The sequence below is a fragment of the Diplodia seriata genome, assembly GCF_021436955.1.
Source record: "Diplodia seriata strain FDS-637 chromosome Unknown scaffold_6, whole genome shotgun sequence".
Classification (NCBI taxonomy): domain Eukaryota; kingdom Fungi; phylum Ascomycota; class Dothideomycetes; order Botryosphaeriales; family Botryosphaeriaceae; genus Diplodia; species Diplodia seriata.
In genome coordinates, this window is record NW_027117313.1 from 3,030,908 (window position 1) to 3,052,708 (window position 21,801).

Here is a 21,801-nt window from a genome sequence, read left to right on the forward strand (position 1 = left end):
GTGGAGTAGAGCCGAGAACCAGAGTGTCGGGTCACGTCCACGTGGTCCAGGCGGCCTGCCGAACGAGTCCAGAAGACCATGCGTGAATACTGTGGGAGCTGCTGTGTACTTCAATTGGCCACCGGGAAGGAGCTGGTTACACGGGTCGGAAACGCAAGTGAGAACTGTATCACCCATCCATACCGTTGAAGGAGGCACCTTCTCTTCCAACACGCGCGCACTGGGGCTCGCTTACGGTGGCTGTGCCGCATGCGCCGCACGGTGACACGACTGAATACTACTACCTATTATATGGTCGAGCGCCCGCTGCTCCGCCCCCCTCTTGTTGCGCACATTCGTAACTTTTCTCTCCCCGCGACCCCAAACTTTGTCAGGGACGTGAAACAAGCTCGAGTCAAGACTGCGATTCGAGGTCCACACAATGAGCAGCCCCCCGCAACAGGAAGTCATCGAGCTTGATCCGGTACCTAGGCACCCCTGATTCACCCGGATGCGTTGCTTACGAAGTTAACTAGGATGCGTTGGATGGCCAGGAGTCGGCTCTGGGCGAAGACTCGTGCGTCGCCGCCATTGACTCCAGCAAGACGAGTAGCTGACAACGCCACAAGGGAGAGTTACACCACGTCACTGAAGTCCAGCATACTGCAGTACAAGTACGAGAATGGACGCCGCTACCACGCCGAGATCAAAGACAAGTGTATCCATCCTGCAGACTATCCACGGCTGTGTAGGTGCTGACGACGGACTCCAGCGTACTGGATGCCCAATGACGAGAAGGAGCTGGACCGCCTCGACCTGTACCACCACATTGTCCTGCTCCGCTGCGACGGCAAGCTTCACCTGGCCCCCATCGGCGAGAGCCCGCAGCGGATTCTCGACATCGGCGCGGGAACCGGCATATGGGCAATTGAAATGGCCGAGGCCTTTCCTTCGGCGGAGGTGCGATGATTCTCTCTCGAAACAACTGCGATGGCTGACCAGACCAAACAGGTCATCGGCAACGACCTGAGTCCCGTGCAGCCGTCGTTGTGAGTGCTTCTGCGGCATGCCGCCCCTAGCTTGAACTCACACGATGCAGCGTGCCGCCAAACGTCAAGTTCGAGATCGACGACGTCGAGGATGACTGGCTGTACAGCACGCCCTTCGACTACATCCACTGCCGCTTCATGGCCGGCTCGCTGAAAGACTGGCCCCGTCTGATGGACCAAGCATTTCGGTAGGCATGCTCTCTCTCCACCAAGCTCGTCCGGCTCATCATCATACTCCCGCACCAGACACACCAAGCCCGGCGGCTGGGTCGAGTTCCAAGACTTCGAGATGCGCTTCTACACCCAAGGCGGCGACTTCGCGCCCGGCTCGCCCCTCGACAAGTGGTGCGACGAGCTCATCTCGGGCATCACCGACGCCGGCTTCGACCCGGAGCCCGGGCCCAAGCTCAAAGGCTGGGTCGAGGCCGCCGGTTTCGGGAATGTCACCCACAGGCTCCTCCCCATCCCCACCGGTACGTGGCCCAAGGACAGGGGCCTCAAGGAGATCGGCGCCTTCGATCTCGTCCAGTTTCTCGAGGGCTTGGAGGCCATTTCCATGCGCACCATGACCCAGCTTAGGGGCTGGACCGTCGAGGAGGTGCAGGTTATGTTGGCGAGGCTGCGGGTGGAGCTGAAGAATCCGAGGATGCGCATCCAGCATAATATGTGAGTGGGGAGGGTGTGACCGTTGGTGGCGTTGGAGTGCTGATTTGAGACGCTAGGCATGTCGTGTACGCGCAGAAACCGCTTGAGTGAGATTGTCGTTGCGGTCTTCCAAGGCTGTCGCGTTTGTTTTGTAATCGATAAGATGTTCTGGTCAAGCGATTGAAGTTTGTGAGAAGCTGTAGGCTGATACGGTGTGAAAGGCGTGACCTGGTTCCAAGGCTGTGGCGATGAACGCGGGAGACCCAAGCCGGACCGCAAACTCGGATTGAATCCCTGTGCAGGTTGGATGACTGCTCCCGCTGCAGGGTGGGGCTTCTATTCCGCTCCATGAGCAGTCATCCGTATGTCTACACTAACGCAAACCCATCTAACCACGCAACACTCCTACGACAGAACCATCTCCCACCTCCACTCAGACCCCTCACCAACCTTGAGCCGATACTCCTCGAATGCCGCGGGCCCGCACGACCCGGTCCCCAGACCCTGATGCTCCACATCCAGCCTCACCAGCACCTCCTCCTCCCTCTTCTTCCTCTCCAACTCCCACGGATGTCCCGCCCCCGCCACGTCCTCAGCCCCATATCTCGAAGCGCCAAAGTTCCCCCCAACCCCACCACGCCCAACAAACATCGCCGTCAACCCCAACCCCTCCCCTTCCCCGCCTGCAAACCTCACCCACCTCACACCCCCCCTATTCCCACACTCCTGCGGGCCCTCGTACCCCGTCCACAACTCGTCGACGCCGCCGACCGCCCAGTTCCCCACCTTCTGCGCCGCCTTCTTGTCGCGGTACGCCTCGCCTCGCCGGGGGCCCGCGGCCGAACCAACTCACCTTCTCAAACGCCGACGCTGCGTCGATGCCGAACTCCCAGCCCAGCCGCGAGAACGACGCGGCGCGGTCGCGGCCGTGGTGATGTGTACGGCGTCGGCGTCGGCGTCGGCGTCTGCGTCACGGCGCCGCGGCGGTGCGGGCGCGCGAGGTGCAGCTGTTTGGCGGCCCAGTCGCGCGCGGCGCCGCTGCCGCTGCCGTGGCCGTTGTCGGTCGGGGCGCGGTGGAAGGACAGGCGGGGGGAGGAGGTGCGGAGGAGGTTTTCGGTGGTGGTGGTGGACGACGACGACTTCTTCTTCCAGGAGGAGAGCAGGCCGGTGGCGAGGTCGAAGGTCCAGGTGGATGTGGGCCCGGTGATGGTGAGGTCGGCGGGGGAGGTTTGGGTCGCGGAGATGGCAGTGGCGGCGGCGGCGGCGTCGGGGGATGGGTTGATGGTGCGGTTGTTGTCTGTGTAGGGCGCGAGGAGGAGCTGGTGCGTGGCGATTTCGTGGCCTCGCGGTGGGGCGCTTCAGTGTCCAGTCCAGCTGGAGGTGGCTTCCTTCTCGCAGCCGGCCGGGGTCGAGCGTGGGGAAAGTGACTGCGCCCGTCTGGCCGGGGGAGATGGCGGGGACGTGTGCCGTTCCAAGAGACGTGACGCTACCGTCCTGCACGACGGATACAGCGCAGGCCAGGTACTCGAGGGACGAGAAGTCGTAGCGGTTGATGACGGTGGCGGATCCGGCCGCGACGTCTGCCGCCACAAACTGCACCGGCTCGATCGCCTCCTTGTACTCGAGCAACCCCGGCCCGACGCTGTGATCCGACCGCACGAGGCCGTCCATGATAAACGTCCCGTCGTTCGGCTGATCGCCAAAGTCGCCGCCGTACGCGTAGTACTTGTGTCCGTCGGGCGACGTCGCCTCGAGCCCGTGGTTCGCCCACTCCCACACCCACCCGCCCTGCAGGCACGGATGCTCGTAAAACAGCTCCATGTACTCCCGCAGCCCGCCGGGCCCGTTCCCCATGGCAGGCGCGAACTCGCACAGCACCAACGGCTTCTTCTCCCTCTTCTTCTCCGCGGCATCCTCCCACTTCGCGGCGGCAAATCCCCTCAGGCCGCGCAGCTCGGGATACATCCACGAAACCACATCCGCCGTCTCGGCACGGCCGTCGCCCTCGTAGCGCACCGCGCGCGTCGGATCGTTCGCCTTCTCCCACGCGTACATGGCGCGGTGGTTGCTTCCGTAGAAGGCCTCGTTGCCCAGGCTCCACAGCACGACGCTCGCGTGGTTGCGGTCCCGCACGCGGTCGACGTACGCCCGCTCCCAGCGCGCGTTGTCGCTCGTCCACCTCCCCGCGCCCTCGTACTCCAGTTCCTTCCGCTCCTCGTACGGCAGCTCCCTCGCGTTCGCCGGCGGCGCCTCCTCCTCGACGTACGCTCGCGAACCCGTGCGTCTCCACGTCGCATCACCCAGAACCCCAGCTCGTCCGCGAGGTCGTACAGCGCCGGGTCATTCGGCTGGTGCGGCGTGCGGATCGAAGTTGACGTTGTGCGTCTTCATCAGCTGCAGGTCGTGAAGTAGTAGGGAGGCCCCGACGGCCCGCCCGCGCGGCGCGTGGTGCTCGTGCCGGTTGACGCCGCGGAACGGGACGTGCGCGCCGTTGACGGTGAAGAGGCCGGCCTGGATCGCGGCGCTGCGCACGCCGATGCGGTGGGGCACGGTTTGCTGGGCGTTGAGCGTGAGGGCGAGGTGGTACAGGTAGGGGTCTTCGGCGGTCCATTTGCGGGGCGAGGCGAGGGCGAGGTCGAGGCGGATGGGGGTGGTGGATGCGGTGGGGATGGCTGTCGTGCTGGCGAGGACGAGCGTGGTTTTGTCGCCCGAGTAGAGGCGGAGGTCGAGGGTGCCGGTGCCGTGGACGGTTACGTCGACGCGGAGGGTGGCGTTGTTGTACGAGTCGTCCAGGAGCGTTTGCGCGTAGAAGTCTTGGATGTGCGACTTGGGGAAGGCGAGCAGGTTCACGTCGCGGAAGATGCCAGAGAGCCCCCACTGGTCTGGGCGTCCGTTAGACTAGATGGTGAAGATGGGGAGGGGGAAATGCACCTTAGTCCTCGAGGTAGCTTCCATCCGACCACTGATAGACACTGACTGTCAACGTGTTCGACCCCGCGAAATCCAAGAACGGAGTGACGTCGAATTCCGACGGGTTCCTGACGCCTTGCGAGTAACCTACTTCTTCCCCGTTAATCCACACGTGGAATGCCGAATCAACGCCCTCGAAGCGTAGGCGAATCTGGCTGTCCCCCCACTCCTTCGGCACGGTGAAGTTGCGGCGGTAGCTCCCGGTAGGGTTGTCGTCAAGGGGCACATTCGGCGGATCAACAGGGAACGGATAGGGCAGGTTGGTGTAATGCGGCTTCCCGTAGCCCTCCATCTGCCACATCGAAGGCACGGGCATGTCGGGCCATGCCGAAGTGTCGAATCCCGGGGTTTGAAAGCCTTCGGGGGCCCGATACGGCGAGGAGGTGTAGTGGAACTTCCACGGCCCGTTGAGACTCACGGTCGAATTGGATCTGGCTGGGTCGTACGAGAGAGCAGCTGATGTGGACGCATAGTTGAAGAACGATGCCCGTGGAGGGAGCGTGTTGCGGTGGATCACTTCCAGGTTCGACCAGTCTGGAGCAGTCGAAAAGGACTCGCCGTGTGACGCCATCTTCTTGCGAGAGAATAATGGAATGAAACAATTCCAGCGGTTTTATGCCAATGTTGAGGAAGCGCGATGCGGGGATGTCGGCCGTTCGCGGGAAACTTGGCCGAGCACTTATCGCCAGATGCAGGCGGAGCGGGGTAGCTGCAGTGCACCCTGTAGCTATTTCCATCAGGTGGATCTGCACATGCCTCTCTTTTCGCGGTAGCTTCCGAGGAAAAGTGACGATTCCTCACTTCGCTCAACACGTATACTCCAACTCAAACTCAACCATCGGCACGCCCTCAAACCCCTTGGGCACAACATAGCTAATATTATACAACCAATGATCCCTCAACCTCCCCCCATACCTCGTCGGCAGCCTCTCCAGCCCCCGCGCTGCCACATCCACCCTTAAGCACGGCAGCTCCCCAAACCCATCCACCACCCGCCTCCCCGCCACCAACCAACCCGGCGGAGGCACCCCCAACAGCGCAAACGTTAACACCCCCGCGCCTTCCTGCGTGCTGTCCGGATACTTCACGCCCTCCCCCGCCACCGCCCGCACCGCGCCCGCCGTCGGATACAGAGTGAAAAACGCGACGGACGGCCAGTGCACGACCGCGGGCACGAATGCCCCGCCCCTGGCCCCACCCACGCTCTCGTCCACGCCACACTCTCCGCGCCGATCATCAACGGCGCGCTGACCCACGTCGTCGCCGTCCGCACGGAGTCGGTCGTCGTCGACAGGTCGTCCTTGATCGTGCGCGGCGGGACGGTCGTCTGCGCGAGCCAGCCGTCGAGGACCCCGGGATTCGGGACCGCGCGACGTACGGCGGCGACGAGGGCGATCTGCGCGCCTTGCGCGACGTCGTAGAGGAGGGAAGCGTCGCCTTTGGGCTGCTGCGGCCCGTGGGCGGCGTGGCCGTAGATGGAGCAGAGGCAGAGGTTGAGGATGGACGAGTGGGCTGTCGTGTCGCGGGTGTAGGCGCGGTCGTAGGCTGTGGTGTGGGTCAGTCGGTGGTGTTGTGGGGAGGTGGGAGGTGGGGGACTCACGGCCGACCAGGTTTTTGAGGTGGGGGTTGTAGTGGGCGGCGATGTCGGTCCAGAGCGCCGGGAGGACGTATTCGGCGGTTTGCTTTATGGTGGAGGTTGCGGGTGTGTATTTGATGGCGGCGGAGAGCGCCCAGATGTCCAGGCCGTAGTATGTCGGCGCGTTGTACTCGCCCGGCGTGTTGGAGTCGTTCCAGGTGAAGAGGGCCAGGAGCAGCTGGCCTTGCTGGTTGGCGTAGTCGGTGAAGGTGGAGTTGTGAAGACGGTGCCCGATCCACGACACCATGACAGCTCGCATGTACGCTGGGTTGGAATATCCCAGCGTGAGGTTGTCGTCCTCCGGGTAGGTTCCGTTGCGCCGCATGCTGCCGATTGCTGCGTGGGTTAGTGCCGTCTCGATCTCCGAGACTAAGTCGTTCCCGAGTAGGTGCTCAAACTCTTCCACGGCTTGGACAAGCGTGGTTCCGATGAACTCCCTGTGCGAGGTGAGCTTCAGTGCCTGGCTTTAGTTTGGAAAGGGACAATACCTCCAGTTGGGGTCGTAGGTTGTCTAAGAGATCTGTCAGCCGAAGAAGTCCACGTCGGGCGCAGCGTTAGTCACGTATATCTGAGGCGGATACAAATCCGAGTCGGGGGTGGGGTCAGGCTCTGTGCAGCAGTGAGCGTCTGAGACACCATGACAGTGATGAACTGACCATTGGGACTAAGCTTGAATGTGCCATACCAGGCCGAATCAAACTGCTCTGTATACTGACAGGCCAGTCTGATCTCGACGTGACCATTCAAAGTCGAATCAAAACTTCCAACACGTACATGTTTCTCAGAGCTGCTTTCGCATGAACCACATCATCGCCTTGGTTCCGCTTCAAAAGGCCGACGGTGTACCACGCAGTGAACCTAACAGACCAAGGGCCATTGTCCGAGTACCAGATAAAGTCGTAGTAGGAGTCGTATCTCAGGTCCTGCACGGCCATTGAATAGTCGAACAAGTCTTGGGCGGCTGGTGCGGTCCATGATAGTGAGCAAACGGAGATGGACATGTGGGTGAATCGCAATTACCAGCTGAAAGGGTTTCATTGTGCTGTAATGGGGCTCCGGCAGCTACGCCCAGAGTCGAAGCGGAAACGATGGCCAGGGTAAAAAGCAAATGCATGGTGGATGTCTCACAGCGTCGGATTGGCCTCGTCCTCTCCCGCCCTCTTGTACACGGCCAGTCTCGTCTCTTCAAGAAGTCGCTGTGCAAGTAGCATGTTCCGCGCAGCAATGCTCGGCATATCTCGCAAGCGGAGCTGTACCAGCATTGGCCAAGGGGGTTCTGATTGGGAGACTCGGCTAACCCAAACGAGCAGCTCCGGCGCGGGGAGAGCGACTACCCCATCTTTGCGCCGCTGCGCCACTTAACCGGCGCCTGCATAACCGGCCAAGAAGGCCGTCGTAAAACCAGAGATATGTTGACCTGTCCGAACTTGGCCGCATCGGCAATTGCGGGGAAGTGTGCGGTTTTCCGAGCGCGTCTCCCTGTCAGGCGCTGCATTGCTGGCGTTAGGACGCGTGTGGACGAGCATGGTGTTGCGCGGGGCACTTATCTCTACTACTATATCAAAGATCGGACTTGATAGAAGGTGAGAGCCGATGCACAGCTTTTGTCGCACCAGGCCTATCCCCATCCGAACGCAATGCGTGTCCCTTCATACTCGATGGCGAGGAGGCGACGGAGAAGCTGCAGGAGAATGCCAGGCAGGTGGCGGAAGCGATTACGGTTCAGGTTTCGGATGAGAAGACGAGAGATGGCCAGGTCTGAGAATTTGGTCGCCCTGCGAGCTGCAAGTGTTGCAGATGGGACGTCCGGTCCAAGAGCTCAGTCCGCTGTCCCGGCGGGCGAGACAACCGCAAGAGATAAAATCAGCACAGAACATCATCTATACATGACACGGAAGAAACTGCATATACACAATCAGAAAAACCCCCTCCCCCCAATCTCAAACACGCAAAGCACACACCCGCCCCACCCATCCTCACCCACCAAGCAGCCCCTCATCCCCCCCCCCCCCCCCAGTCTCACAAACCATCCTCCAACGGGCTCTCCCCCACCGCCGTCCCAATCCTCTCCTCAAAGAAAAACCTCAACCGCTCCACCGCGCTCCGATCCGCCATCCACCTCGCAAACTCCGTCGGATCCGTCCCATTCATCTCCAACGCATCGGCCCAGCCCTCGGGCACGACATCCCTCCTTACGCTCCACCCGCCCCCCGCCTCCTGCCTTTCCTTCGTCAACAAAAACGAGTGCAGCAGCTTCGCGCTCTCCGGGTGCGGCGCGTCGCGCAGGATGGCGCCGGTTTGCGGCCAGGTGACGAAGGCGCCGCTGGTGGACGGGAAGGAGATGTTGTAGGGCGGGGGAGGGGAGAGGCCGAGGGCCGTGGTGAAGGTCGCGGTGTAGGACCCGTTGGAGGTGCCGACGAGGGTTGCGGGGGTCGCGGTGCCGCGCACCCAGCGCGGGTTTTGGGCGAGGAGCGCGTCGAACCAGGCGAGGCCTTGTTGGCGGAGGATGAGGTCGAAGGCGTAGAGGACGGCGTCCTGGGGCGGGGGAGGTTGTGTTAGTTTGTGTGTGTGTGTGGGGGGGCTCGAAGAAGAAGAGAAGGTTTTGGTTGGTTGGTGGCGGTGGTCATGTTGCTACGAGGAAGAAGCGGGGAGAAGATGTACAAAAACTCACGTCGTCGTTGGGGTAGGTCAGCACGAGTTTGTTCTTGAACTCGGGCTTGAGGTAGTCGGTGTACTCCTTGGGCCCCTCGGAGACGTAGAGGCTGTTCCACACGTTGGACCAGCCGAAGATGCCGATGCCCGAGTAGTAGCCCTGCGGGTCCTTGTACGCGTCGTGCACCTGGTCCCAGCCGAGCGGTTTGTACGGCAGCAGCGCGCCTTGGGACTTCCAGCGCGGGTAGTCGTGCAGCGTCTGGAGGATGATGCTGTCGACGTACAGGCTGTCCGTGGCGAGTTGGCGGTCGAGCTGCGGCGCGAATCGTCAGGGGGTGATGGTTCGTAGACAGCGCAATGGACTCACGTTGACGTCGTGGTACTTGGACAGATCCACGGTGATGTTCAGGGTCATGCCGGGGAACTTGGCCTCGAAAGCCTCCTTGAGGCCGTCCTGCTGCGTCTTCTCATCGCTGTCGACGAGTCAGTACATGGCTTGCCAATCAGGAGATCCGTGTCTTACCCGCCATGCCAGACGGTGAGGGTGCCGCCCTCCTTCAGCGCAGCCTGGTAGATCTCATCCAGGGTGCGATTCTCAACGCCGACGTAGTTGTTGAAGCCCAACTGAGGGTCGAAGGCGGAGGACAGGGCAGCGGATGCCAAGAGGCAAGAAACCAAGCTTCCGGAAACCATCGTGTCGCTGACTTTTTAGGTTGATGTGCGCAAGATAAGCACCAGGGGGACGTCGGTCTGCATTTATACTTTCTGGCGGCTGTTCAGGCACGCATCGCGCCGGTGCATTTCTAAGCCTTCGAGTCGCGTCATGATCGTGCGCCAGAGAGCAATGAACGGCCTGACTAGAAGGGAAGGCGCAGTAGTTCCAGGAGCAGATACGAGCTTGCACCACGCAGCCGGCACGGCTGGACCGGGGTTGTCGAGCTTGGGCCGTTAAGGGCTGGTGGTTGCGCCGTTGGGATGGCGCAGAGGACAGACCACGAGGCTATCCGCTAACGGGCATGGCGGGCGGCTGCCAGACGTTCGACCATGGGGGGAACGTGCAAGACGGTGGTCTAACCATGGTGTTGCCGCGAAATGCCCGACGACGTGGTCCGTTCCTGCGTCCAAGTTACCCCAAACAATCCATCTCGCGGAGAAACGGGGCGACGTTGCGCGGGACTCCGGGAGGGAAGCTCCGTGGCCTGGCCGATGCGAGGCTCTGATTATACCTGTCGGCCCTGGCGATTCATGTGGGCGGCCGAGTTGGTAATCAACCCGAGTAGAAAGTCGAGCGGAATTTGACCGCAGTTGCTTATAGCTGCCGTGTGGCCAATCACCTTGCAGCATTTGACCTTCCGTAATCACTCAACTGACTCGCATCAGGTGCAAACAGGATCTGGTCGGAGTCTAAAGGCATGAAACACCCCGACGCATGAGATTGAATGGCCACGCGAGCGGAAACATTCGAGGCGCAAGATAGGCATGGTAACCTCGCAAGACGCTCATGAACGGAAGCTGGACATGGAGGGGGCGGAAAATGCCGTGCGTCTATGATTTCCATTCCAAGGGTGTTGCAGATTGCGAAGTGCAGCGGGAACTGCCAGTCAAGGCCGCCAGCTCATCCGGTGGGGCTGAAGCTGTCAGGTACGGCCGGGTAGTCAGGCACCGCTCAGCCTTATTGGGGCGGAGGAGGCGTAAGAGCATGACGTAAGAGCTGGAAGATTATTTTATTTCTTTCGTCTGCTAAAGACGCATGGCGTCCATAAAGTATCAGCAGGCCGCCGAGAGGATGTAGATTCGACATGCGCCATCCACTACTGTAAGGCGTGATTGGAGGCGTTTGAACCCAAGCAGCGTCCGGACCTTGGTTCCGCCTAAAGCCTTTGCCAGACCAGACCGTTGCGTGACCTTGGTTGCTGCAGTGGCGAGCTAATCGTACGGCTTATGTATTAAGGACCGATCCCGGAGCAACGACATGAATCTCAAGCGACACTGGAAGCGTCCAAAGTTGCTTGGACGCCGCGGAATCAATCCGTTCAAGCTGCAAATCATCCGTTGCACGCACTGGGTCGACTTGGTAAGTCACCACTCCCTTCTTCAAGCCAACAGCAAATCCATGCCCATACTCTTCATGATGCGCTGTCGTTCGGCAGGGTCCCAATTGCCGGTGCGGTCCCGCTCCTCCCACACCCTCTCGACGACCTTGGACGCCTTCTTGATGCTGCCGATGCCCATCTGCCAGCCCTTGGCGAACATGCGAAACGCCCTCTCGCGCAGCTCGGCGCCCTCGGCCTCGCACGCGACGACGAACAGCGGCCAGCTGATGCCGCACACGCCCACGGTGCGCTCGATGCTGTACGTCAGCTCCAGGTGCAGCAGTCCCGCCTCCACCAGGTGCTGCACGTCGGCCGGCGGCAGCCCGCGGAACTCGCGCGCCAGGTTGATGCGGCAGGCGTAGTAGAAGACCATGTAGTGGTGCACCAGCAGCCGCTCGTTGACGCCGTCCGACGGCCGCAGCGCCGCCACCATGCCTTGCACCTGCTCGATCTCGGCCTCGACCGCGTCCACCTCGCCGGCCGAGGGCGGCGTCGGCGACCGCCGGAAGTGGTGCATGCTCTGCAGCGCGTTGAAGATGGGCTTGGGCAGCCCGAAGTAGCGGTCCAGGCAGTAGTTGTCCGGCGACGTGTAGTCGTCGTCCTCGTCGGGCAGTTCGCTGACGGTTCCGGGAACATTGCCGAGCTCGCCGTCGTCGTCGTCGCAGATGCTGAGGCGCGAGTCGTCGTTGTTGTGCCAGTGGCCGACGACGTCCAGGCAGCGGAACAGCTGGTACAGGACTGGGGCGAAGGAGCCCTTGCGGAACGAGACATTCTGCGAGGCGAGCCAGTCGCGGGCGCCCTTGACGTGGACGCGCCAGTTGGACGAGCTGCCGATGACGAGGTAGATGGACGCCATGGTGATGATGGTGGCGAAGACGGCTTCGGGCTGGTCGCCCGTCTCGGCCACGCACCGGCGCAGGTGGGCCAGGCTGGTCTTGTAGTGCTTGATGGCTACGAGCGAGAGCTCTTGCTTCCGGGACGCGTCCGTCTCGCCCATGTGGAAGGCTGAGATGGCGTACATGCCGTGCAGGAGGGCGGCGTGGCCGGGATGGGCGACGGTCAGGTCGCCGGCGCCCAGGGCCAGCGGGATGAAGACGTTGCGGAAGGGGTTGTCCGGGCGGGGGGTGGGCAGGAAGATGCCGCTCAGGGTGGATGACCAGTGGTCGAAGAGGAGGCGCTCTTCGGCAGAGGCGGACACCAGGTAGGGCTGCAGCTGCGTCACCAGCCGCATTCCCATCGACTCTGGAAACGGCGACGAGGCATCGGGCGGGGAGGCGGCGGGCGAGAAGAGCACGAGGCTGCTGTCGTAGCTGCTGAGGCTGGCCGGGGAAGAGACCGAGGCAGAGTCGACGTCGGAGCAGGCGTCGTCGACGGAGAAGACGCCAAAGGGCTGGACGTGGACCTCGCAGGGGCCGTCCAGCGAGTCCAGGCTCTCCAGCGTCTCGTCGAGGAAGGCGTCCGGGTAGGTGGGATTCTGGCGGGCCTTGTCGTCGAACAGGCGCCTCATCTGCATGCGCTGCGGCGGGCCCGTCTCGTCGGGATCCACCCAGTGTAGGCGGATGCCATAGCCCTCGCACTCGCGCTTGGAGCGGTGGCAGCGGTCACAGCCGGGTTTGGCGCCATCGCACTTGAGGCCGCGCGAGCGGCAGGTCCAGCAGCCGGTGAAGGTCTTGGTGCGTTTCTTGGGGGTGCGCGCGGTTTTGGACGGCATCCGCCTCCTGAGGGTCGACCGGGGTCACCGCGCCCCAATCACAAAGCACAGGGTCCGGTGCGATGGTTAGACAAGATACGCGCGGGCGGAATGATGAGAGGTGGAGGGACGAAGGACAGCGGGCGAGGCGCGTGCGAGGACGGCGCCGGGCCGGCCAAGCGAGTCAGCCACGAATCAGGGAAGGTGACAGCGAGCCCTGACGTAACCCGCTCCTTCCATTTAATTCACTACCTACGCCTTCTTGACGATGTATCCCGCCCGCGGAAAGTGCAGCCTGATGCCGTTCTCCAGCCCAACGACCGTCTCGTCGCGCGTCACCCCGACCAGTCTGCCCAGCTGCGGATGAGAGCCAGGCGTTGAGTCGGCACTCTCCACCGACACGTCCTCGCCCGCTGCAATGCCGAGCGGGTCTGTCGGTGCGACTTCTGCCTTCTCCTCCGAGTAATCCGACTGCAGAATCAGCATCTCGGCCTCCTCCGCAGAAATCGTTTCTGGCTGCACCGCCGGCAAGCTCGCCACCCTGGAGACGATGCGTTAGAAGTGCTGGGGGTGAGTCCTGAGCTTGATTACTTGCCAGGAATGCACTCTCGGAAAATCCTCCTTGCTCATGCCCGGCTCGTCACCCAGCCCAATTGACTGCAATGCCCACCGCACAAGCGGCGCCACGTATACATCTGCCACCGACGGCTGCTCTCCGCCGAGATACTTCCCGCCGTGGCCGAGGAACTCGTTTTCAATCACCGCCAGCAGAGACGCGACTCCGCCCAGCGCACTTGGCCGCAGCGACTCAAGGTCAGGCCGGCCCAGGACCGCTACGCTAATCAGAGAAAGACTCGAACCGAGACAGGCGACACTTACGGAATATCGTCTCCCGGTCTCTCCTGAAAGACGGGTTCGAGAACTTTGGCGGCACCGCGGGAATCACCTGCTCGAAGAAGTTCGTCGCGAACGCTTCGAAGGCCTTGTCGGCAGCCCCGGCCTTGACCTTGTGGAACTTGCGCTGCACGACATTGACCATGGCTGCCGTGTCGCAGTAAACGTCTTTGCCCATGGCCAGCACCGGGATGCGCCGGTGCGTTATGCCCAGCACCTGCAAATCCGGGCGCGGGAGCACCACCGGCTGGTCCACGCGCTGGAACTTGACATCGGAGAGATGCAGCAGGGACCGCATCCTCTGCGAAAAGGGCGAGAAGTCTGTCCATCTCTCAGTACAAGTCTCGGCTGGCTTGTGAGTGTGTTGGCCCACCGTAATCATACAGGATGATCGGAAAGCTCATGATGATGGTCGTTGTTCCAGAGTCCTGTGCTACTTTCTTGAAAGCGAGCGACAAAGCACGCAGAACAATTGACCAAAGTCGTCTTCGTCATCCGCGCGGAACCCATCCGAGGCTAGTACGTTCCAAGTGAAGCTGTGAGCTGGATCACCTTTAGCGCCGCCACAGCCACCACTAGAGCAAATACCCCACCGCAAACATCCACGAACGCAAGAAACACCTACCATTTATTGTGTCCAAGATCCAGAAAACCCTCGACAAAGCCCAGCTGCCGAGCGAGCCGTCGGCTTTATTTCGACTGCTTGGCCTCCTTACTAAAGTGAGTGCAATAGCGTGATACTGCGGTGGAGGCGGCGGTTTTGGATGCCGTGGTGCGGGCGAGAGGGGCTGGGGATCATATGGAGCCGGGAAACCGTCTCGTGGGATTGAGGTGGGAGAATCTGGTCTTGCTGGTGGTGTTGGTTAGGACTTGTAGGCTTTGGTCTGGGTTGTGGTTGCTTTGAGACTCGCGCCGACGAGATTATGAGCCATGTGCTCCGCATGGCAAGCCGGATGCCTGGTATGAGGCCAGATGTCATCTTTTCTTCCTCTATGTCAACAATGGTCTTTTTAGCCCGGTGATACGGCACCTTCAGCACGTCGTCCATGTGGTTTTATATATGCATGTCTCGATAAGATATGTCGGAAGACAGGCCGAGGCCGCATCGGGACGGTGTCCCGTCCCGGCGTGGGCACGTGCACTCGCGTCATCGCTTCCGATATTCTTAAAACGACCGTCATGATGTTCGGTTTGTTTGGTAGTTGGGTGTTTTCTCTTGGACGTAGGGCAAGCGTGTGAAGTAGGTGTCTGTTAGCAAATTGGACCATATGGTAGCTTGCCTTTACTCAAGTTTGACGTTATTCTTAACGCGAACCTTTTTTGTGGTCACTTACCTGTATCTTTAGTAGTATAGCTATGTGTAGATTATAATAGACAGTAAAGCTTCTTTACTAGGAACCGTCTTCTGCGGAGCCCTCGAGTAGCCATGGTGTTCGACGAAACACAACGGCTTCATTCCGCCGTCGGACCGCATCCCCCGTTCTGGTATAAGAAAAGGACAAACAGCCCGCCGGAAAAGGGGTTGCCTCTAGCCGCCCGCTACAGCCCAAAAGGCGCACAAATCCCAGTTTCCAAGAAGCTTTGATGTCATCGGGTGTTCAACAGTGCTGCGGAAAATGTCCGCATCACACGTTGTCAGCAACATCCGAGTCATATCGAACGAGCGCATGTTTCGACCATGAGTTCGGAAATCATGGAACCGAGATGAGAGCTCCGCCTCGCATGGAGCGAAGGCAATAGGCATCGTTTGGATGTCTTTCGAGATCGCAGTGGGTTGACTTGTATCGCTGTCGGTTAGTGGCGAGGGACGAAGCCTCTTGGCTGTAGCATCTCAACGTGGACTCGCGATCGGCATTCGCCGCACATATGGAAGGTGAAAATGTCGAGGATGGAGGCCTCGCAATCTCATTTGCCAAGTACTGTTTCGAGACACGGCTGCACACTACGGCGCTCGCCGCATGAGCGGCCAGGATAAGCCTATGCGTATCAGAGGTCTGTCTCTTTTCCTCAGTGTCACAGTCTGGAGCTGCAAAACGTACGAGCAAAGTGGGTCTGTAAAGTACCCTGTCACCATCTCACCCGCTGGCTACCGTCGTGTACAGCGCACAGAAGAGGAAGAACAGAGAGGTGATCCGCCACGCTGCCGGAATGAATTTAACCACCGCTGCGATCCCCGGGATGCACTGCAACTAGCGCGTCTCAGACTACCATCGCTCCGGGCCTGATATATCCTTCGCGGCGGCAGTTTCTCGGCCAGGCCCCAAAGCGCAGGTGTCGTCTACATGTTTGCCGCGGAAAGACTCCTCTTGCATGACCTCCCGCCAGCGCAGGCAAAACGGCCGATGCGCCCGCACTAAGCACCTGACAAAACAATCTATCCCGGCCCTCTGATCCGGATGTGCTGATACTCACCCGAGTCGTATTCGGCACCTGTCCGACCTGCCAAGTGTTCGACACGACCTTTGTGCATGTACGCAAGCTCCGACTGTCTCACGTATATAAGAAGCCCCAATCCCCTTCTGCCTCACCAACCAACAACGACAATCCATCATCGAATCTCGACCCGCCATCCATCTCCCCCACCTCCAAGCAAACATGCGTTTCTCTCTCGGCTTCCTCCTCCTCGCCCTCTCCGCCATGGGCCTGGCGCAGACCGCCCAGGAATTATGCGACGTAAGGCCATCCCCATCCCTCTGTCTTTCGTGAATGCTGTGTCGGCCGCTGACATGTACACGCACTGTAGGAGTGCTGCAACTCGTGCGTGAATGATGGCTGTCACAGAAGCTGCGAGAACTGGATCTGTGCCCCCAGGGGCGTGTCTTGCAGCAACTAAGCTGGGCGCGAAGAGCCGCTGCGATCGGTGGGTGTGGTGGGCTGGTGAGCTCTTCTCGATTTCAAGGGTGCTCGATGCTTGGAATAGAAGCCGCTCTCCGAAAGATAGCCCTTTGGCAAGGTCTCGCTGGTGGTATTCTTGGCCGACTGAACAGGAGAGGATCGTGTTCTTTAGCAAATAGTCTACCAGAGCGAGAAATTCACACCTGTAAATGATTATGGGCGTGATTTTTTACACGTGAATTAAGAAGGCATGCTATTTCCACAGAGGAGAGATTTCGAATGTGAACCTGACATTTTCTTACACTGATGAGAATGACAAATCATTCCTTGCGTCACAACCCTATTGCTCTTCATTGCAATTTGATCTCAGTCGATCTCTTCCGAACCTATTTCTTTGTCTTCACCTTCATCAAGTTCAGCGTCTCAGTCATCATCATCGCCATCATCATCCTCCTGCAACTCCCCATTTCCCGCCGGTTCGTCCTTGTCCTCGGCCTAATCATCATCCTCGCATTGTTCGTGACAGCAGTGCCCATCAGCTGTTGCAGAAGGATACACCCAAGAACAAAAAGGACATATCTGCCAGGTCTCCACCGCTTCGGAGCTTCCAGCCCCGGAGCTTCCATCAAGTTCTTCAGCCTTCCATGTCTTGTTCAAGTGTGACTTAAGAAGCTTCACTGTTGCCATATGAGCAGATCGGGATGCAAGACGGAATACCCGTTGGGAAGATGGGGTCTCCGGGACGCCAATGAAAGCACCGGCATCGAGAAGCAACTGCAACATGTCAAGACGCCCGTGTTCAGCAGCAGCTTCCAATGCGGTTCTTCCTTTCCTCTCCGCGGCGGGTGCATTTGGGTCGGCTCCGCGGTCGAGGAACATCTGAGAGATACCAAGATAGCCCATCATTGATGCCAGTTGGAGAGCGGTCGCACCTCCAAGTCGTGCTGGCGGTGCGTTGAGATCAGCTCCCCTTTCAAGCAACAACTGAACCATGGCCAAATCCCCGCATTCCGTGGCAGCTTGTAAGGCCGTTCTCCCGAAGGCCCACACTGCAGGAGCATTGATATCTGCTCCGTGAACCAGCAAGATCTCCACGATATCAGTTCGGCCCATCGCAGCAGCACCTGCTAACGGGAGGGTCAGATAGCCTTCAAAGATGAACATCGGATACTTCACATCCGCACCGTTCTGTAACAGAAGCTCTATGATGCCTTTGTTTCTCAACTCGATTGCTGTCCCGAGTGCCGATGCATTACCCTCAGCAAAACTGAGGTGGTTCATCAAGCGGCACGATCCAAATGTGTCTTGACACTCGTCGCAAATTTGGTCTTTTCCCCAGTCCGGAATAACAGCGGGTTCCTTGGGGGTGATTCCGGAGTTTACGAGCTTCAGTACAACGCCCTCATTTCGTTTGCGGATGGCGAGTGCAAGGATCCTTTGCCCATCAACTGTCCGGGTCGAGCCATGAGAAACCTCAAGCACGATTTTGGATAGTATTGTAGCAATAGAATCGAGAGCACTTTCCCTAACTGCAGTCATCAGAGCTCTTTCATCGAATACATCCGCTCCTTTCGCAATCAAGCTTTTAACCAGCTCGGCATTGTTGGTCCATAGCGCAGCCTGAAGTGCGGTTCCACCATCGCGGTAGGCCTGAGGGTGGTTTATATCGGCTCCGAAATCCAACAAAAGCTGTACCAGATCCATGTCTTTCTTAAAAATTGCTTCCGAGAGAGCACTACAGCCGAGCTCTGCGGTTCCAGTGTCATTGACATCGAATCCGTAACTCAATAAGAGTGTAGCCGCTTGGATATTTCTAGACCGTATGGCCTCGATGAGTGCTGTCGTTCCAGAATGGGGCGTCGAGGGAGTATTGAAAAGATGAGGTTTGTCGGAAAAAAAATCCCATAAGACCTGACTTCCGCTTCTTAGGGCAGCCTGCAGAGCAGTCAAACCGTGATGCTTTGCAGCCGGTGCGTATAGGTCTGCTCCATGGTCCAGGAGGAGAAAAAAGAGCTCTTCTTCTCCCAACTCGGCTGCAGCCTGGAGTGCGGTCCTGCTCCGTTCCCAACACAGGCTCCATTCACGCCAAATATCCCAAAAACCTCCCTTGTCCTGGGGAGGCTCATTTGGGTCGGCGCCCGATTCGAGCAAACGATGTATTGTAGCAAGATCCCCTTTTTCGACCATGCGCCTACGAATTGCCGCAATTGCGGCTTGAAGTGGGCTGGGTCCCAAGTTGTACATAGCCGCTGAACCGGATCGGTTTGGTGAAGCGCCCGATTCAAGAAGGAAGGATACAACATTGTACTTTCCTTCACGCGCGGCCATCGCCAGAGCCGAATAGCCGTCTGGTAAGTGATGGTTGATATCAACAAGTGGGAGCAATGCATCAACAATGTCGACATAACCCCTTCCTGCAGCCATGACGAGCCACAAAGCTTTGTGGTTGGGATCGATGCTGTCGTTCAAGCTTTGAAATGAACTGGAGCCAACAAAACATCTGAGAAGATCTGCATATCCAAACTGTATTGCATCAACAAAAGCACATTCTCTGGGGTTTCCTTTCCTTCTGAGCTGATTGGGATCAGCTCCGCATGCAACGAGTTCTTTTGCAATCTTATGATGTTTGGATACGACGGCAACTTCTAAAGCGGTGTGATTGGTGCCGAACAGCGGTATTAAATATCGTGCGACAGGGCGAGCGTTCGGATCTATTCCCGCGTCGAGCAAGCGCCGAAGAGTTTCCAAGCATCCTGTTCTCGCTGCCTCTGTGAGATGTAATGCATGAGGGGCGACTTTGCCTTGCTTGAGGAGGGCCACGGCCAACGCGTCATTGCCTTCATCGAGAAGAAGCAAGAACAGCTTCTCTGTAAACGCTTCCGTTGCGATGCTCGAGGAAGATAGGAGTCCGTCGATTACTTTGCCGTTTCCAGGGGTGTTAAAGAATTGCACCAAGAACTTTCCTAGCTCAGGAGTTCCAAGGCTATTGTAGAACAGGTACATGGCGTGCCTGAGAAACTGTGCAGCAGGTTCCTCAATGCTGCCAAATGCATTCGCCGTGGAGGCGTCGGGCGGCATCATTGCTTGCAAGAGCGAGTTGCGTCTGACAACATCCATGACTTGGCCGCGTTGGCGTCTCTCCGTTATACCACCTGGAGGTATAACGAAGGAAGCAAGACGTGCTGGATCCAATACGACCAGTTGATCGTGCGGAGCTTTTCAACAGCCGTTAGCACAATCTTTGTATTCCATCTTGTCGCAATCAAGCTCACCTTTCAAGTTGAAGTCGCAAAAGTTGAGAAGCGAAAGATAAGGAAGCCCTCTTGTTTGAGACGGGAGATCCGTCATATCGATGTCGATGGTTGCCTCCCAGGAGGGTTTGAAGTCACGGCTCCTCGTCATGGCCACACTTCCTGGATCTCCTATGCATTGGACCGTTCGAGTTTCCTCCATGGAAGGCATGTCTGGACTCGCCGGAGTTGGAGTACGCATGTGTAGTCCGGGAGGTGTGATTGGTTCACATTCGAAAACTTGTTGCGAATGGCATCAGTTTGGTCCTTTCGTACTGCGAGGAGTATCACCTACTGGATGGCTTGGAGAGGCCATATCGCGATACCTCATGCACCAACTTCTCCATTTTTAGTAGTCGGCCATCGACGAAGACATTGCTCTTTTTGCCTTGGCTTTGGCGCTTGGAAACCTTGAAATGCACGATCCTCCAGTCTTGTTTGGTCAAATTTTTCCGGAGCCGCCACTTCTTCTGGAATTGCCGCTCGTACTGCTTCTTCCTGTAAGTCTTGTCAGTGCCCGTCTTCGGCATCCGATATGGCATGCTTCGTTGACCATACGTTGCAGAAAAGTGATGCGGAGCCTCCTTCATGATTTCCATGACCCTCTCCAAAGTGTTCCCTTCGTCCACGTAGAGAGCTGTCATAGCCTCCCTATGTTGCTCCCAATCAAGCGAACCAGCAGCCATGATGGTCGCATGGATGAAGGGGAAGTGGGGAAAAGAATTGGGGTCGATCGGGGCCACCAGAAGAGGAAGAAGTAGTGTTCGCCTGATGCAGGTTGATATGATGATTCCGCGTCCCTTTTATCCTTCAACGGAGAGAAAGCGACTCGGAAAGGGACAACAGGGGGGTGGTCGCACAATGACGCCCGGATGAGAGCCGTGGCGCGGCCTAGAAACATGTGAGAATTCTCATTGGGGCATACACAATCCGCGCGCATGACCGGGGGCCTGGTCGATTACAGCGTGGCAGCTGAGCGGTGATGACAGCATAGCCTCAGAGGAGACTGTTTCACCCTATGCAAGGACGCACACGGCTCCAATTTCTATGTACAGAATCCGCGCGCATCATGCCGTGGATGCTCATGGGTGCTGCAAGCCACCATGCACATGTTAGCCTGCTTGGAGCCTTGTAGCACCCACAAAAACGGCATTCTCTGTGATTAAGCTAGCCGGACAACAGTGAAGTGTTCAGCCTGTAAACTGAAGTTCCAAGAAAGTTGCGTAGACACGCATTGCTTTGATTCGGCTGCTATCTAATTTCACGCCCAGCTCTTGGCGTCTGTACAGAATCCGCGGGAGCGAGGCTGTGGCGCTTTACGGTCCTTCTCCACGTCAGCCTGCAGCTGGAGTCTGCAGCCGTTGTCGCCCCATCATCGACTTCCGCGCCTGATCACCCGATTGGTAGTTACAAAATCCGCGCGCCAGCCTCAATGGATTTTGTTATGGTGCGAATGCATCGGCCACATTTACAGAATCCGCATCGCTTCTTAGTTTATTTAAACAACACTGGGATTACCGAAAATGCCCTTGCACTCAACACACAAGACTCAATTACCTTCGCGTAATCAACCACGATCACTCCACCGTCCACGCACGATAGTACAAATGCCGCCCGACGTTCAAACAGTCGTTTCGCTTATATCTCTTATCATCGACTTCCCAGCATCCATGCTGGCGCTGTGGGCCCTTTGGAAGTTGATACGTAGTGGCCGGCTTCCAGGAAGTAAGTTTACCTTACTCATTGAAAACTTATATTTCGAGTCTAACCAGCGGTTTCCCCGGAAGCAAACAACAGAGATGATTTACCCATATGAGGTCCGCTATATTAAGGGGTTGAAAGGCGAATGGAAGACGAGAACAGGAGTTATGGAGAAGGCATGGAAGATTCGACTGGGAAACAGCCATGGCGCGGGGTGGAGTTAGCATGGATACTTTGTACCTTTTATGCACGTAATCGAACATATACTTGAAGACGTGTATTGTAACAATTATTTCTTCGGATATGCTTTGTCAAAACGTTCCGGGGAGACCATACCGGATCCCGTCGGCTATTTTAAACTCCGGAG

General features: G+C 58.4%; 7 protein-coding genes across 7 annotated transcripts; 2 read left to right on the plus strand and 5 right to left on the minus strand.

Moving 5' to 3' along the window:
• Positions 1 to 516: 516 nt before the first annotated feature.
• On the plus strand, positions 517 to 948 carry SLS55_006771 (uncharacterized protein; the record flags this gene model as incomplete). Its single annotated transcript, XM_066778200.1, has 2 exons — positions 517 to 520; positions 752 to 948. The coding sequence occupies 2 exons, from the start codon at positions 517 to 519 to the stop codon at positions 946 to 948; spliced, it is 201 nt and encodes a 66-aa protein (XP_066632295.1).
• A 124-nt stretch (positions 949 to 1,072) lies between these two features.
• Positions 1,073 to 1,698, plus strand: SLS55_006772 (uncharacterized protein; the record flags this gene model as incomplete). Its single annotated transcript, XM_066778201.1, has 3 exons — positions 1,073 to 1,079; positions 1,210 to 1,216; positions 1,275 to 1,698. 3 exons carry the CDS (start codon positions 1,073 to 1,075, stop codon positions 1,696 to 1,698), a joined length of 438 nt encoding a protein of 145 aa, XP_066632296.1.
• An 824-nt stretch (positions 1,699 to 2,522) lies between these two features.
• On the minus strand, positions 2,523 to 3,970 carry SLS55_006773 (uncharacterized protein; the record flags this gene model as incomplete). The annotated part of the gene is made up of 2 exons (XM_066778202.1): positions 2,523 to 3,940; positions 3,964 to 3,970. 2 exons carry the CDS (start codon positions 3,968 to 3,970, stop codon positions 2,523 to 2,525), a joined length of 1,425 nt encoding a protein of 474 aa, XP_066632297.1.
• A 43-nt stretch (positions 3,971 to 4,013) lies between these two features.
• On the minus strand, positions 4,014 to 4,959 carry SLS55_006774 (uncharacterized protein; the record flags this gene model as incomplete). The annotated part of the gene is made up of 2 exons (XM_066778203.1): positions 4,014 to 4,571; positions 4,954 to 4,959. The coding sequence occupies 2 exons, from the start codon at positions 4,957 to 4,959 to the stop codon at positions 4,014 to 4,016; spliced, it is 564 nt and encodes a 187-aa protein (XP_066632298.1).
• Positions 4,960 to 8,902: 3,943 nt separating this feature from the next.
• Positions 8,903 to 9,624, minus strand: SLS55_006775 (uncharacterized protein; the record flags this gene model as incomplete). Its single annotated transcript, XM_066778204.1, has 3 exons — positions 8,903 to 9,244; positions 9,299 to 9,404; positions 9,455 to 9,624. 3 exons carry the CDS (start codon positions 9,622 to 9,624, stop codon positions 8,903 to 8,905), a joined length of 618 nt encoding a protein of 205 aa, XP_066632299.1.
• Positions 9,625 to 11,025: 1,401 nt separating this feature from the next.
• SLS55_006776 (uncharacterized protein) lies at positions 11,026 to 13,409 on the minus strand (the record flags this gene model as incomplete). Its single annotated transcript, XM_066778205.1, has 2 exons — positions 11,026 to 12,742; positions 13,402 to 13,409. The coding sequence occupies 2 exons, from the start codon at positions 13,407 to 13,409 to the stop codon at positions 11,026 to 11,028; spliced, it is 1,725 nt and encodes a 574-aa protein (XP_066632300.1).
• A 143-nt stretch (positions 13,410 to 13,552) lies between these two features.
• Positions 13,553 to 13,990, minus strand: SLS55_006777 (uncharacterized protein; the record flags this gene model as incomplete). Its single annotated transcript, XM_066778206.1, has 2 exons — positions 13,553 to 13,909; positions 13,982 to 13,990. 2 exons carry the CDS (start codon positions 13,988 to 13,990, stop codon positions 13,553 to 13,555), a joined length of 366 nt encoding a protein of 121 aa, XP_066632301.1.
• Between the last annotated feature and the right edge of the window lie 7,811 nt (positions 13,991 to 21,801).